We start from the raw sequence: 15,584 nt of genomic DNA on the forward strand, positions 1-15,584 counted from the left end.
ATCCATCACCTCCAAAAGTTTCCTTGTGTCCTTTGTGGTATTTGTGGCTACTCAAATTTTATTGATAATTATAATGACAGACTTTTTTCTTATCCTCCCTTATTTTAATGAAACAATGCTTAGAACACTTTACAGCACTTTCATGTGCACAAAAATGATAAAAACATAAAAACATGCTATATCCTTATTTACCACTATACTAACCACATTCCTATTTTCACTAGATATTCTGAAGCAAAAAAATTCCAGTGAAGAAATACAATATGATTTGCATCATTCTTTTTATAAATATTGTTCTTGATTTCACCTGTTCTGAGGAAGGCATTTTTCACTTCTCAAAAATAAAACAAAATATTCAGAATCTACTGCTTGCTAAGCTAAGCATTATACCAGTTCCAGAAGAAGATAAAACAGTGAATACAACAGTTTGGGTCCTTATGGAGTACAGAGAAATATTGAAAAATAACGCTAAAAAGATAGGATGAAGCTATCCTATGAAGGCCCAGAATTTCACAATAAGTTCGGACTTTATAATAAAGAAAATTTACATTTGTTTGACCACGTTTTAAAATGAGTAACACTATAACTTGTTTCAAATTTATATTTTATAGGAACTTATAAAATTACTTTTCTTATAATGATTTACGTATTAAGTATGTATCAAGCATAATTACATGACAGATTAAATCTAACACAACAAACATGTAGTCTAAATAACCAGTTAACTTACTTACTGAAGCCATACTGAAAAACAAAGTATACCATTTTTACTTTTTATTCATCTTATGCTCTTGTGATTTTATTTTCAGTTAACAATACTATATAATAAAAACCTAATATGCTAAGTGTCCGGTCATCCAGTCATCTGTTCAACCAATCAAAGCATAATATGCTAATGATATCCTAAGGGCACTCAACTGCTCGCTATGACGTGCACTGACCACCAGGGGGCAGACACTCTGACTGGTAGGTTAGCTTGCTGCTGGGGTCCTGCCAATTGGGACTGAGCGAGACAGGCCGGACAAGCCCTGGAGCCCTCCCTGGCTGGCTAACCTCCGTGTCCCTTCCCAGCCCCGATCAATCATGCACCAGTGGGGTCACTCGGCCTGGCCTGTGCCCTCTCGCAATCTGGAACCCTTCAGGGGATGTTGGAGAGCCAGTTTCGACCTGATCCCGCTCAATGCAGAAGCTGCCCTCTGGTGGTCAGTGCACTCCCATTGGGAGAGCGCCACTCAGCCAGAAGCTGGACTCACGCTGGCGAGTGCAGCAGTGGTGATGTGAGCCTTTTCCACCTCCATGGCAGCACTAAGGATGTCTGATGGCTCCCAGACCGAGAGAGGGCGCAGGCTGGGCTGAGGGGGACCCCCAACCAAGTGCACGAATTTCGTGTGCCAGCCCTCTAGTTTACAATAATTCTAAAACTCAACTCAACCTAGAAGTCACAAGGAACACAATGAAATTCTGCCATTTGACTCACTACCTAATTTTAAAAAAAGAGAGAACCTTACCTTAGCATGTAATATAAAGTCACACATAAGAAACTTATGTGTTAGAGAGCAACCAAAGGACTTGTATGCATGCATATTAGTATAACCAATAGACACAGACACTGGGGCTGTGGGGGCTTGCCTGGGGTGTGAATGACTTGGGGGAGGGGGGGGTCAATAGGGGAAAAAAGGAGACATATGTAAAACTTTAGACAATAAAAAAAAAACAACAACTATATGTGTGAGCACATATCCCCAAATAAAATCCCATATAAGGTGAGTGAACATTTTTCTGTTACTACTTATCTTTTTGTTTACTAAGGAATAACAGGAGCCAAACTTGTGAGAAGGTATATGAGAAAGGCTTAAAATTCTGAATATTCTATTCATTTTTTCCTTCAAAATTAGAAGAGGCTACCATTATTTGTTAGAGGTAGATAACCATATAAATCACAAATGTCAAGTGTACAGCTTGAAAACCTCTACATTGGCTCAATCTCAAAAAAATAAAAATTAAAAGGTATTAAGAGTAGCAAAATATTTCTTAATTTCATTTACAGCCAGTACAGTTTCTTTTAGGACTCCCATATATGGGACAAAAAGTTGAACTAACAATTTACAGTTTTTAACTGACTACCTTCCATTGGAGATTAAAATTCTAATTTCAGTAGATACCGTAAGTTTTGTTAATGCAGATTTAACATACTGAGCATTTGAATGCTGAAACTTAAACCCATCTATCTAGGTTTCTTGATCTTCCTTAGAAAAATATTCTAGAGACAATAATAACTATTACATTTTGCCTTAGTTATTGAGAGTAGCTGTAGTCTTTTTCTTTTTTAAAAAGGAATGATCTTGTTAAGGTATAAGGACTCAATGCCAACACCCAACCCTAATCATCTCACCCAACATAAGTTAACTTCTATCAAGCTTTTAAGGGGAAAGAATTGGTGAATTCTATGTAAAAGAAAACTTGCTCTGAGGAAAAGATTAATCAGTTTGGGCAGATATGTGCTTGAGACAAGACAGTTTAAGTCATTCTCAGTTTTATTACATATCTCCTACTGTGATTCCTTATACAAATAATTCAGTAACTTGATCATAACTCCACATACTTTATTTCATTTAGTTCTTAGGAGAATACTTAAACTGAAAACCCTCAAAACTAATAAGTGGCTGAAAAAGAACTGAAACTAAATCTTTCTGACTCTGTCTATACCTTTTACACACTATCACATTAACTGACCACTGACCTAGCAGCTACTCTCAAAGAGATGGGAGAGAAAAAGAGAACAAAAGTATATGTTTAACTATTATAAATGAGCTTAGTAATAACAATTTATGGTGTTAGGTGGGTACTAGAATTATCAAGGGAATCACTTAGAAAATTATATAATTGTCTAACCACTATGCTATCCCACCTGAAACTAAGAAAATCTACAGAGTAATAAACTCATGTTTGCTAGTAATGTCATAAAACATCTTCACATAAATTCTTCAATTTGCATATAATTTTTGGCAATCATATTACCTGTAGAGTCATGAAGAGAAATTATAATCTTCAGAATATTTAAAATTTTACTGTACAACATACCAAAACATGGTTATGCGCACTGTTCTTATACAGTATACTATTGAAATTTTATCAAGTGAAAAAAAATTTATGTAGTACAGTAAAAAATTAATTGCCATAGATATGCTACATCTTAAACAAAAAACTAATGAAAGTTATTAAAAAAACTTAGAAATTAGTCAGCATTTATTTTAAAAAACAGTGAGTAAAATAAAAGTGTCCTTTCAAAGAAAATGCGACATACAATACCTGCGAGTCCTTGGTGGTTTTGGAGGGGGAGAATCTTGTTTGTCAGAATCTATGGAGCTGACCAGATTTTCAGTATTAATTACATTCTGCCAAGAGAGGAAAAATGCTTCATTAAAGTTGGGAGAAAAATAAGTTTCTTTCCTCATATTTCAAATAAATTGTTTCTGGGCTTTTGAAATTTTCAAATATTACCAATTTTTCCAGGTAACAAAATGGGCCTTATATATTCCATATTATAGCCTGAGGGGCTATCAAACCTGGTCCATCTCCAGTTACTAAAAATATCAATTGCATATAGCAGAATTTCAACATATTTCAAGTACTACTATAAAAAGAAACAGATTTCCCCAGGTTTCAGCACCAAAAAACAAACAAACGAACAAACAAACGAAATAACAGATTTCCTAAGGAAATAAAGATCAAAGATATCTTCTTTAACACCTCACTATGCTAGAAACTTAACATGAAGAGGGAAAAAGCCAACAACAAAATAAGGCTTATACCCTTCACCTTCCCAACCTATTGTGGACCTCTACTGCTACCTAGTACATTAAACAGGTCCCAGAATTCACTTTAGTCGTTCCTTTTCCTATTCTCTCCGTCACTACATTAGTGTCCATTAGTGTATAGAGCCCTGTTTCACTGCAGATCGATGTTTATCTCTATCCCCAAAATCAGTAAACACACCCTTGCATGAAGATTAAGTCATGGGATGTAATGTACACATGATAACTGTAGCTAACGATCTGTACTGTATATCTGAAAGTTCCTAAGAGAGTAAACTTTAGAAGTTCTTATCACAAGAGAAAAAATGTTTTAACTATGTGTGGTAATGAGCATTAACTAGACTTATTTTTTTTAATATATTTTTTACTGATTTCAGAAAGGAAGGGAGAGAGATAGAGATAGAAACATTAATGATGAGAGAGAATCATTGATTGGCTGCCTCCTGTACATCCCCTACTGGGGGGGAATCAAGCCAGTAACCCAGGCATGTGCCCTTGGCCGGAATCGAACCTGGGACCCTTTAGTCCGCAGGCCGACGCTCTATCCACTGAGCCAAACTGGCTAGGGCTAGACTTATTTTTGTTATCATTTCACAATATATACAAATATCAATCATTATGCTGTATACCTGAAATTAATACTTATTTGTAGATTATAGCACAATAAAAAATAATATGAAAAATGTTTTCTATATGATTAAAAATGTAATGGTTAGGACGAGGGGAGGTGCAAAAGGGTATGGGGAGATAAATGGTGGTGGAAGGAGACTTGATCTGGGGTGGTAAACACAGAATACAGTGTACAGATCATGTGTTGTGGAATTGTGCACTTGAAACTGGTAAAATTTTATTGGCCAGTGTCACCCCAATAAATTCAATGAAAAGGAAAAAGTAATGGTTAGAATATTTTTCCTTTCTATATACTAAGGAAATTAGAGTTTAAAACATCTGCATTTCTGTAGTATAAAAACCTTAAACTTTGAAATTAATATTGCATTTATGGGGGGAAAATTGGTATATTTTTCAATTAAAGTTTAAAGAAAAATGCACACCTACTTAGCTTTTTGAAATATTAATGAATCCCAATTTAGGTAAGATTATATGCAATAATATGTTAGCATTCTATTCTATATTATAAACTATTTGGCTACATTTAGCACAGGTTATAACAGGATTTAGTTAAACTAAAGGAAAAATATGATGGCAATGTATGAGGCCTAGTTGTACAATCATTCCTCTGTTAATGAAGGAAATAAGAATGAGGTCACATAAATGAATTTTTACAAATCTGAAATTTTCACTTGGCTTATAAAGGAAGAATACAGTTCCTACAACTCAAGGATTAATGTTAGATTATACTAACACGTTGAGATCAGCATTTGATAACAAATCTCTCATTTAGAAAACCAAGAAAGTTCAAACAAATAGTCTGGGAAATTGCCAAAACCATGGAAAGAGGAAAACAAAGGTTACAAATTTTGCAACTCATTTCCTCATTTTACTTCAATTATTGGAGCTAAGTTGGTTTATCATGTGATAGTTGTCTTAGGGTTCAATGATAAAAATGTAAAAATTTTTTTACTAAAAAGCCCCAAATCTTTAAGGACAAGGTGATTATATAGAGAGGAAAGAAGAGAGCTAGTTAGAAAAATAGGCAGAAAGGAGAACAATATAAGAATATATATTTTTATCAGGTCAAAAGTTTGGATATCTGCCTGGCATGTGCTCGATGGTAGAGTATAGACCTATGAACCAACAGGTCCCGGGTTCGATTCCTGGTCAGGGCACATACCCAGTTTTAGGGCTCGATCCCTAGTAGGGGACATGTAGGAGGCAGCCGATCAAGGATTCTCTCTCATCCTTGATATTTCTCTTTCCTCCTCCCTTCCTCTCTGAAATAACTAAAATATATATGAAAAAATTTTGATATCCAATAAAATCTTTTTTACTAAAATTTACCTTTATCATTTTCATTTTTTAATTATCACCTGAGGAGGATAATGTTGTTGTTTTTTAAAACTGATTTTTAGAGAGAAGAGGGAGGGAGGGAAGAAAGAGGAAGAAAAAGAAACATCAATGTGAAGCAACATAGATTAGTTGCTTCCTATATACACCCAGACCCGAGATCAAACCCACAACCTACGTATGTGCCCTGACTGGGAATCAAACCCGCAACCTTTTGGTGTATGGGACAATGCTCCAAGTAACTGAGCCATCCAGCCAGGGCTAATTTTTTTTTTTACTTTTAGGCCAGGGCTAAAATTTAACTTTAAATGATAGTTGACACATATTAGTTTCAGGTATACAACATAATATTAGACATAGTCCTTACAAAGTGATCACAATTGTTTCTAGTAACCATTTGGCATCATACAGGTATTAAAATATTACTAACTATATTCCCTATGCTGTAAATTTCATCCTAGTGACTTCTATCTGTAACTGACAGTCTGTATTTCTTTTTTTGTTTTTTAATATTTTTTTTTTTATTGATTTCAGAGAGGAAGAGAGAGGGAGAGATAGAAACATCAATGATGAGAGAGAATCATTGATTGGCTGCTTCCTGCAAGCCCCCTACTGGGGATCAAGCCCGAAACCCGGGCATGTGCCCTTGACCGGAATCAAACCCGGGATGCTTCAGTCCACAGGCCAATGCTCTATCCATTGAGTCAAACTGGCTACGGCGACAGTCTGTATTTCTTAATCCCCTTCACCTTTTCCACTGACCACCTAACCCGCCTCTGCCATATTAATCCTGCCCTCTCTCCAGTAAGATCTTTTAAGGCTAAAATAACATTGAATTAAGTCATGCCAAAAAGGGACTCAATTTTGGCCCTATAATTCTGGTTAATTAAAAACCATGTACAATATAACTATAAAACTTTACATTATCATGCCCAAGAATAAAATAAAATTCATGTAGAATCAACTTACAATTAGTTGGGTGGGGGTGGCAACGAGGAGAGAGAACTGTGAAGGGAAAGGGGGACTGGCTACCTGGCAGGCCCAACAAGCTCAGTAACTGAAGGTAATAGCACAGGATGTTTTGTTTATAAAAATTCTGAACTCAACAGGTTATAATGGGAAGTCAGGTCCTAGGCCTATGTGATAGATTAATCTTTACCTTGAGCAAGTCCTATATATTGTTTTTGTGTATCTAAGGTAATATACTTAAAATGTCACAATGATCTCTTCTCCCAGCCTCCAAAGATAAATATCAATACTGGGGCAAGACACTCCTAACATTCCTCATTGTTATTTCTTATCTGCATACCTTTGTAAACTGTGTATATTAAATGTTAACTATCCTGCACCCACCAATGTAAAAGAAATATGTACCTTTCCGTTTTGCTTTTTATCCAATCCTAGAGATTTCCTGCTTTACTTTCTCCTGCCTCCTTCTACCAACAATGGATTTACTGTCAACTTCTTTACATCCGCTTTGATTCTACTGTATAAAATCAACTCCAAAATGGTCATTCTCCAGAGCATTTTCTCAATGCAATGAAATTTTGCTTTTAAGTCTGGCCCTCAGCCTTGGCTCAAATAAACTCTTTAAGCCTTTCTTTAGGTTTGGAACTCTTTCATTTATGGAACAATGCAGCTCATTTTTTAAAAAGTAATTTACACTTAAGACAATAAAATATTATATAAATTTTGACCTAAGAACTACTTTCCTAATGTATTGTTTAGAATATTATTTAACTTATATTGGAGTTATTAAATATCCATCATAGTTGAGTGTTTGAAACAGGAAGGAAAGGAGTTAAAATCAAGGTTAAATAAAAAGAATAACTGTCACGGATAGTCTCATGTTAGCTAAGACCCAAGATGACAATTAAAAAGCTAAATATTACATCTTGGTAAAAGGAATTCTAAAATTAATAGGCCAACAACACCTACCACTCCATCAGCAATTTTTTGGACTCCATGAATTTCATACAGTTGTAGCTGTTTTTCAAACAATTGGGCAATAGCTCTATGAACAAGCTCATACTGCTCCTATTAGAGAGATGAAATGGTAAACAAAGGAAAGACATTAAAAAACCCCAAAAGGCAAATCTAAAAATATAGTTTATAAAGTGAATTAAAAAAACTATACCTTAGTTTGTACTGCAGAATGCCTCTGTGTTCTCATTTCTTGTATTAAATTAAATACATTAAACTCCTCTGGTATTTTCTAAAACAAAGAATATAATACATGAACTCTGGATAACTCTTCAGAAAAACAGTAAAATAGTCTTCAATTTTTCATATAGACCTTATACATTATACACGTGCTGGCTAACTGAAAACATTCTGAATACCACCTACCTTGTATCAAAAACTGCTTGGCATTGTAAACTTAAAGCTCATCTTGACTCTCAACAGTCAAGCTAGTGAGCCAGATACATGAACAAAAAAAAAAAAAACAACACAAAAAAAGTCCAGCCAAGCCATGACTGCACTGAAATGGGAATAAAGATACTATGACTAACTCTGATTGGTGTATGGAGTGAAAAGTAAAGGAAATATAATCTATCTGGAGAGTTAAGAAGCTTGATGTGGATAAAGCCTAAGACTGAAAGAAGGAGAGGTATTCAAAAGAGGAGAGAAGATAGGCTATTTAGTTGGGATCATACTATCCTAATATATCAAAAGCCAGGGGCCATCATGACCTAAATGACCAGATGGACGACAGAACAGCAGGCTATGTGGGGCGACCAGGCTGGCAGGGGTTAGTGAGGGATGACCAAATGACTGAACAGCAGGTTGCATGGGGCGACCAGGCTGGCAGGGGGGGCAGCAAGGGGCAATCCAGCAGGCCGGCCAGTGAGCAGTTAGGAGCCAGCAGTCCTGAATTGTGAGAGGGATATATGACTGCTGGTTTAGGCCCGATCCCGGGTGGGGGGGAGGGGGTCCTGGATTGGAGAGGGGACCCCCTCACACCCGTGCATGAATTTTGTGCACTGGGCCTCCAGTCCTATATAATAAACGCCCAGCAACCAAACGGCTGAATGACCAGAATGAACAATTGACCAGTTGCTATGACATGTACTGACCACCAGGGGGGAGAATCTCAATGCAGGAGTTGCCCCCTGGTGGTCAGTGCACTCCCTTAGTGGGAGGGCTGCTCGGCTGACAGGGATGAGCAGCGCTCCCACAGCGGGCCAATCCCTGCAGGCCATGCCCTCCCACCAGTGCATGAAACCGTGCACTGGGCCTCTAATATAAAAATAATAAGAGTTTAAACTCATTCCACAGCCCAATGTTTCCTGGGCTAGCTATATAAGGATTGGCTAAGAGAGCTAGTAAAAATCAGATCTCTTAACTACATCCCTGTAGACTGATTATCCTAGACAATTCTTTTGTACATTTGTAATTACAACCACTAATTTGTAATTAGAACCACTGAAGTATGCAACCCTGGCATGAGCAAACTTTATATTCAAGCAACTTTTGTAGCAAGGAAGATGGCATTCTGAAAAGAAGAGAAACTTGGTAGAGGTATACTGAAGCAATATTAAAAAAAGATAGGTAGAAACAGATTGCAGGCACATTTCTGAGGCAAAACTATTAGAAATTAGGAATCAATAAGAATATTTTGGAGTGATAAAGAAGATAGAAGAGTTAAGAACAATTCCCATATTTACTACCTGGGAGTCTCTGCATATATAGAAATATTTTTTTAATTTGTAAAAATTTATTTATGACAAGAGAGAGATATAGATTTGTTGTTCCACTTATTTATGCATTCATTGGTTGATTGATCCATGTGCCCGGCCCGGATATCAAAACTGAAACCTTGGCATATCGGGTGGACTCTAACCAACTGAGCCACCTGGCCAGGGCCCATCAAAAGATTTTTACATCAAGTCCTAACCTATGGCCCAAGACTATACTTATGTTGTCAAACTGAATCAAATGGGGACTATGTTAAAAAAATACAACTTTTGAAATGAGAAGTTTATTTTGCTTGCTACTATTCATCTAAATGCCCCTTCCTATCTGAATTTTAATTTCTGACTTTTATGTTAAAACTAGAGGCCCGATGCATGACATTCGTGCACTGAGGAGGGGGTCCCTAGGCTGGCCTGCACCCTCTCACAGTCCAGGACCCCTCGGGAGATGTCCACCTGCTGGCTTGGGCCTGATGTCTGGCAGTCAGACATCCCTCTCGTAGTCCATGGCTCTTGCAATCCGGGACCCCTCGCTCCTTACCTTCCACCTGCAGCGGAGGTGGGAGAGGCTCCTGCCACTGCCGCTGTGCTCACCAGCCGTGAGTCTGGCTTCTGGCTGAGCGGCGCTCCCCTGTGGGAGTGCACTGACCACCAGGAGGCAGCTCCTGCGTTGAGTGTCTACCCCCTGGTGGTCAGTGCATGTCATAGCTACTGGTTGTTCCGCTGTTCGGTTGATTTCCATATTAGCCTTTTGTTATATAGGATGTGATAGATTCCTACCTAAATTTTATTCACTTAAAATTTTTCAATTGAGTATTAGATTAGTTTTGAGGAATACAAAAATAAAACTTAATCCCAGAGGGTTTTATCAGAAACTCTAAAATTTAAATATTCCCTAGCAAAAGTGAAAACTGACAAAAAGACAAGGGAAAGAAAAAGAAAGAATGGAAGGGGAAAAGAAGGAAAGAAATGAAATATTATTAATCCTATTTTATACAAGACATAGATTGACATATTCAGGGAAACCATAAAGCTATGAGGAATTAAAAGCTTTTCGCTAATGCATAGAAAACAAGTATATTATAGAATCAACAAATGAACCAAATCTATGTACAACAGGAGAATGGTGTTTTTCAAATCCGTAATAAGAGCTGTGTCTTATTTATCTCTGGATCCTCTATAGTACTATACACAATTTTTTGATAATAGTAGTGGTAATAATAGCAGCAATAGTAATAAAAACAAACACTAAACAGCACTTGCTATGTGCCACACATATAAAGAACTTTACAATGGTTAACTTAATTCTTATGAATTATTAATATTATGATTTCCATTTTTAGATCAAGAAATTGAGGCACAATGAGATTAAGCAATTTGACCAAGATTCCACAGCTGGTAGATGACAGAACCAGAATATTAATCTGGGCAGTTTGGCCAACGAGGATTCTATATTTTGAAAAGTCAATGCAGAAGGTATTAATTCACATAGAACAAATGGGTGACATGTTTACCTTGCTGCCAGTGTATTATCTCAAGTAAAATGCATCATTTATACCTTTTTGCTAATCTGTATTTCATACATAGCAAAGCTACTTCTAAAAAAGTAACAAAACATATGCTGTAATTTACTGCAATTAGTCACTATATTTGAAAATCATGAGATCAATTGGATATAATGTTATATAAAAATATTCTTACCCCAGCTTTTAATAAATTCCACGTATAATCTATGGCACAAATGGCACCTGTTCTTCCACATCCTGCACTATGAATATAAAATTTGAAAACACAATTTAATTTTTGTGATAAACTATAAAATAAAAAGCATGTTACTATATTTAGAAGCAAAAAAATTTTTAAGTAATTTGACAAAATTCTACTTATAGTACTTAAAGTACTGTATGTGCACCTTAACATTAGTATTTAGATCTTGTTTTTATTAAGTTTAAAGAACTTTCAATAGTGACTCACAGAATACCTAGGAGTCTTTACTGTGGAAGTCTAATTCTACCTCAGAAAACCTTAGTTAACAAAATATCTTGCAGAGATAAATTTATTCCAAAAGTATAAGTAGTTTGTTAAACACATAATCCAGAAAGTTCTGATAAAGTACATTATAAGCAACTTAGTATGATCTTAAAAAAGCTCTTAACAATGAATAGAATATTCATTTTAAATTGATACATTTGTCAATTCCACACATTTCTAAAACATTTCTAGAATTTCAGAGTCAAGAATTACAAGGGCTAAATAATATATATTTAAAACTTGATGGTTAAAAGTGTAATAAATACAGAGACATAGACAACTAGATAAATGAAACACAACAGAAAGTTCAGAAACAGATCTGAGCATATTTAAGTATTTATTACATAATGGTGAATTCTCCAATCAAAGGGGAAAGAGTAGACCACTCAATAAATGATACAGGGAAAGTTAGCTAACAATGGAGAGCAAAAAGTGAATTCTTAACTCCAACCTTAATCATTAAAAAAATTACAGATGGATTAAAAATAAAATGTTAAAAAAAACATATAAAGTGCTAAAAAATATAGGCAAAACTTTAAGCGCTACTGTGTTAGGGAAGGACTTTCTAAGCATATCTCAATAGACATAAATGAAGAGAGTCACAACTCTGAGTACATAATTTAAAATTTATACATGGCAAATCAGGCAGAATAAAAACCATGAAAAACCACGATCAAAAGTTAACATCCTCCAATATATAAAGAATTTGTAGTGTATAATTATTAAGAGATAAATGACTACTACTATAAAATAATTGGCAATGTACACAAACAAGCAATTCACAAAAGAGCATAAATGATATAAAATAAAAAAGGGAAAGCTTGCCTATCACAGGCATTAAAACAAAGTACTGGGGCAACTCTGGGGAAATAGGCACTCACACAAACTGGCAGTGGTAGGATTATTTATAATTAACATCAGCTTTATGGATAACAAATTTAATAATATGTATTAAAAGAATTAAAAATTTGACATCCTTTGGCTTAGATATCCCACTTTTAGATCTCTTTCCTGCCCTGGCCAGTGTGGCTCAGGTGGTTGAGCATCGGTGCACTGAAAGGTCACCAGTTCGGTTCCTGGTCACTGGTCAGAGTGATACTGGAGACAATGATTGATGTTTCTCACTCCCTTCTACCTTCCTCTCTCTCTAAAATCAATAAAAACATATTTTTTGATATCTATCCTTATGAAATAATTACAGATGTGCCCAAAGATTTTGCCACTGGATGTTTAAACTGTTTATAATGTCAACTAATTTGTAAAAAGTCAAAGAATTTGCTTTATCTTTTAATTTTACAATTAAATAGGTCTTTTTTCTTTGTAACCAGTCAACTACTTGATTAAAAGGTCAACTAACCACTAAATTAACTACAGAAAAAAAAATTTTTAAATCTTTACCAATGATACACTTTTATTGATTTTTAGAGAGAGGAAGTGGGAGGTGGGGGAGACATGTGAGAGAAAAAACCAGATTGGTAGCCTCTTGTACAAGCCCTGGGGATCAAACCTACAAGTATGTGCTCTGACTAGGATTCGAACTGGGAACTTTTTGGTGTACGGGACAACACACTAAACTGAGCCACCGGCCAGGGCCATAATAATATTTTTTAATTAATCAACTTGTTAATTGACTGTCACATCTCCATCAACAAGTCACCTTTTCTGGCCCAAAAATAAAAAAGCAGCCCTTTTACTAATGTAGGCTTTACAATCAGATCAGTTAGATAAGAAAATAACTTTATTGTTCCATTTAACTACTGAATTAATTAACCAGTAAATATCCAAGTCACTTAAAGAGATAAATTGATAGCATTTTATGAAATAAGTACTATTCAAGTCTTCTAAAATAAGCTAATGTAAATTAAAGATTTAGGGAAGAAAAGTTGCATTAGGATTCAGATAGCTTTTATGATTTGGGAATCCTTATAATGACCTAATGCAAATTCAAATATTAGGCTTCAAAATACAATATATCACCCATATTATAAGGCCACCTATATTCCGAAGTACTTAAATATTTGGAAAATTCTTTTGTACCTGCAATGAATACAAATAGGCACATCTTCATGTTCTTGGTATTTCCTCATTAAGCTTATCATATCCAGAATAGAATCAAATGATGAAGGGACATCATGGTCTGGCCAGTTCACATAATGAAACTGATATAGCCTCCGAGATTCCTTCAAGAACAACAAAAATTCAATAATTATGAAAATACATTTGCAAACTTTAAAACATATAGAAAAGCTGCATATCTCACTTTACTGCCATTTCAACATAGTTATATGGTATTCAGTATTACATTAAAAAAAAAAACAAACTAGGTTGCGGGTTTAATCCCCAGTCGAAGTGTGTACTGGAGGCAACCAATCAATCTCTCTCTCCCTCCGCCCCGCTTCCCCTCTCTCTAAACACAAAGCAATAAAAACATTTAAAGAAAAATTAAAAAAAAAAAACCCCACAAATTAGTGATAGTCTACATTTATTGACTATTCACCATCTACCCAGTACTTAATCACCATATAATGTCATAAGAAAGGTACTGTTAATACTATTCTCATTTTATAGGTAAGAAAATTGAGATATAATGATTAAATAACCTGTTTAACATTTCATAGCAAGTGACCAATGTGGGATCTGAACTCAGGCAATCTTACCTCCAGAGCATGCTCTTTAAACATTACACTGTATAAACTATTTAATTAATCCAGAGCATTTAGTGGATGAACAATATACCATAAGCACTGTGTTAGAACCTACTGCAATTACTTTAGAAGACTAATAGAATATTTAAACCGAAAAAGAAAATTAGAAATGAACCTGTTCAACCCCAAACCCACTTGTCTTCTTTCAGATCAGTATGTGTGGGGGAACCCCCAACCCCTGACACTTTCAGAGGATCTGTGAGTTTTAAACTATTTTCATAATAGTACTAATGTATTCTCTATTTGCCTTTTCACTCTCATTCTCTCATGTGTGTACAGCAGGGTATTCCCAAGACTACTTGACTTATGATGATGTGATCACTTTGACAGTTAATAGAATATATGCTTGTGTATTCATGCTTTTAAGTTTTCTTCTGTTTAAATTTCCAAAATAGTAAATATTGAAGGATATAACCCACTAAACAAAAGATCTTTGAATCTTTAATAATTTTTAAGAATGTAAGAGTTCTGCTATGAAAAAACCTTGACAATGGTTATTCTAAGTGTTTAACTGAAAGAACACCTGCTCTGAATCCAGATTAAAACTGTATTCAAATTCTATTTCTGCCATTTACTGAGTAACTTTACGTAAGCTAGTTAACTTGTTAAAGACTCTATATCTTCCTTCATCAATGTGCAATGGAGACAACCACTATTTGAAATGCCTGATACATTACTGAAATTTAATAAGGTACCTATCATTATCACTATAAACTTAAAAGTAGCAACCAAAGTATAATAAATAACTCAACTAAAGGAACATGATCAGTCAAGTCAGCATGGGGAGTAAGAGTACTAGTACCATGTTTTCTTATAAACAGCAAAGTAGGAGTTGTAAGTACGTTTACAGATGCATTAGGTGGGGAAGAATGATGAACTTCACATCAAGCTAAATTATATAATATGGTTTCAAAATTAAGATAATAAAAATAGAGAAATTGAGGAAGAAGTTGACAAGCATTCTCTAATGGCCATCAGATTTTTTCTTCGATTTCTCCCTAGACAAATTATCATTCCAGATAGCTCTGAAACACTAAAGTCAAGGGCCCTTGAGTGAAAACAATATGTATCTAAATGACAACTTACCTTTGATGGTAGTTTATCTCTTTCTAAAATACTATAAACTGTAAAAGTGGGTAATAATTACCTAAACAATGCTATAATATGCTATTGCAATAGAATACATTTACAGCAAAGAAACCAACTATTCCAAATACAGTAAATTTAATTTAGGGACAGCTGTTCTAAGTAAGTTAAAATTTATCTTACTTTATTTATTTTATTATTATTTATATTACATTACTATCTAATTTTATAAGCATAAAGCTCAAGATACTAAATAAAACTACTCTGATTTTCTTCATCATTGTACA

At 35.0% G+C, this 15,584-nt stretch overlaps 1 protein-coding gene across 8 annotated transcripts in view; it reads right to left on the reverse strand.

Annotated features, from left to right (window-relative positions):
- Positions 1-15,584, reverse strand: part of PTPN12 (protein tyrosine phosphatase non-receptor type 12) — a 100,183-nt gene that overhangs the window by 14,853 nt on the left and 69,746 nt on the right. For all 8 annotated transcript variants that reach the window (XM_028158345.2, XM_054726680.1, XM_028158370.2 and 5 more), the window contains 5 exons: positions 13,544-13,686; positions 11,177-11,243; positions 7,918-7,995; positions 7,719-7,817; positions 3,310-3,395 (listed from right to left, as the gene is read on the reverse strand). In XM_028158345.2, the coding sequence (XP_028014146.1) occupies positions 3,310-3,395; positions 7,719-7,817; positions 7,918-7,995; positions 11,177-11,243; positions 13,544-13,686 (473 nt within the window). The remainder of the gene's footprint in view (positions 1-3,309; positions 3,396-7,718; positions 7,818-7,917; positions 7,996-11,176; positions 11,244-13,543; positions 13,687-15,584) is intronic.

This window comes from Eptesicus fuscus, chromosome 14 (assembly GCF_027574615.1).
Source record: "Eptesicus fuscus isolate TK198812 chromosome 14, DD_ASM_mEF_20220401, whole genome shotgun sequence".
NCBI classification, from domain to species: Eukaryota; Metazoa; Chordata; class Mammalia; order Chiroptera; family Vespertilionidae; genus Eptesicus; species Eptesicus fuscus.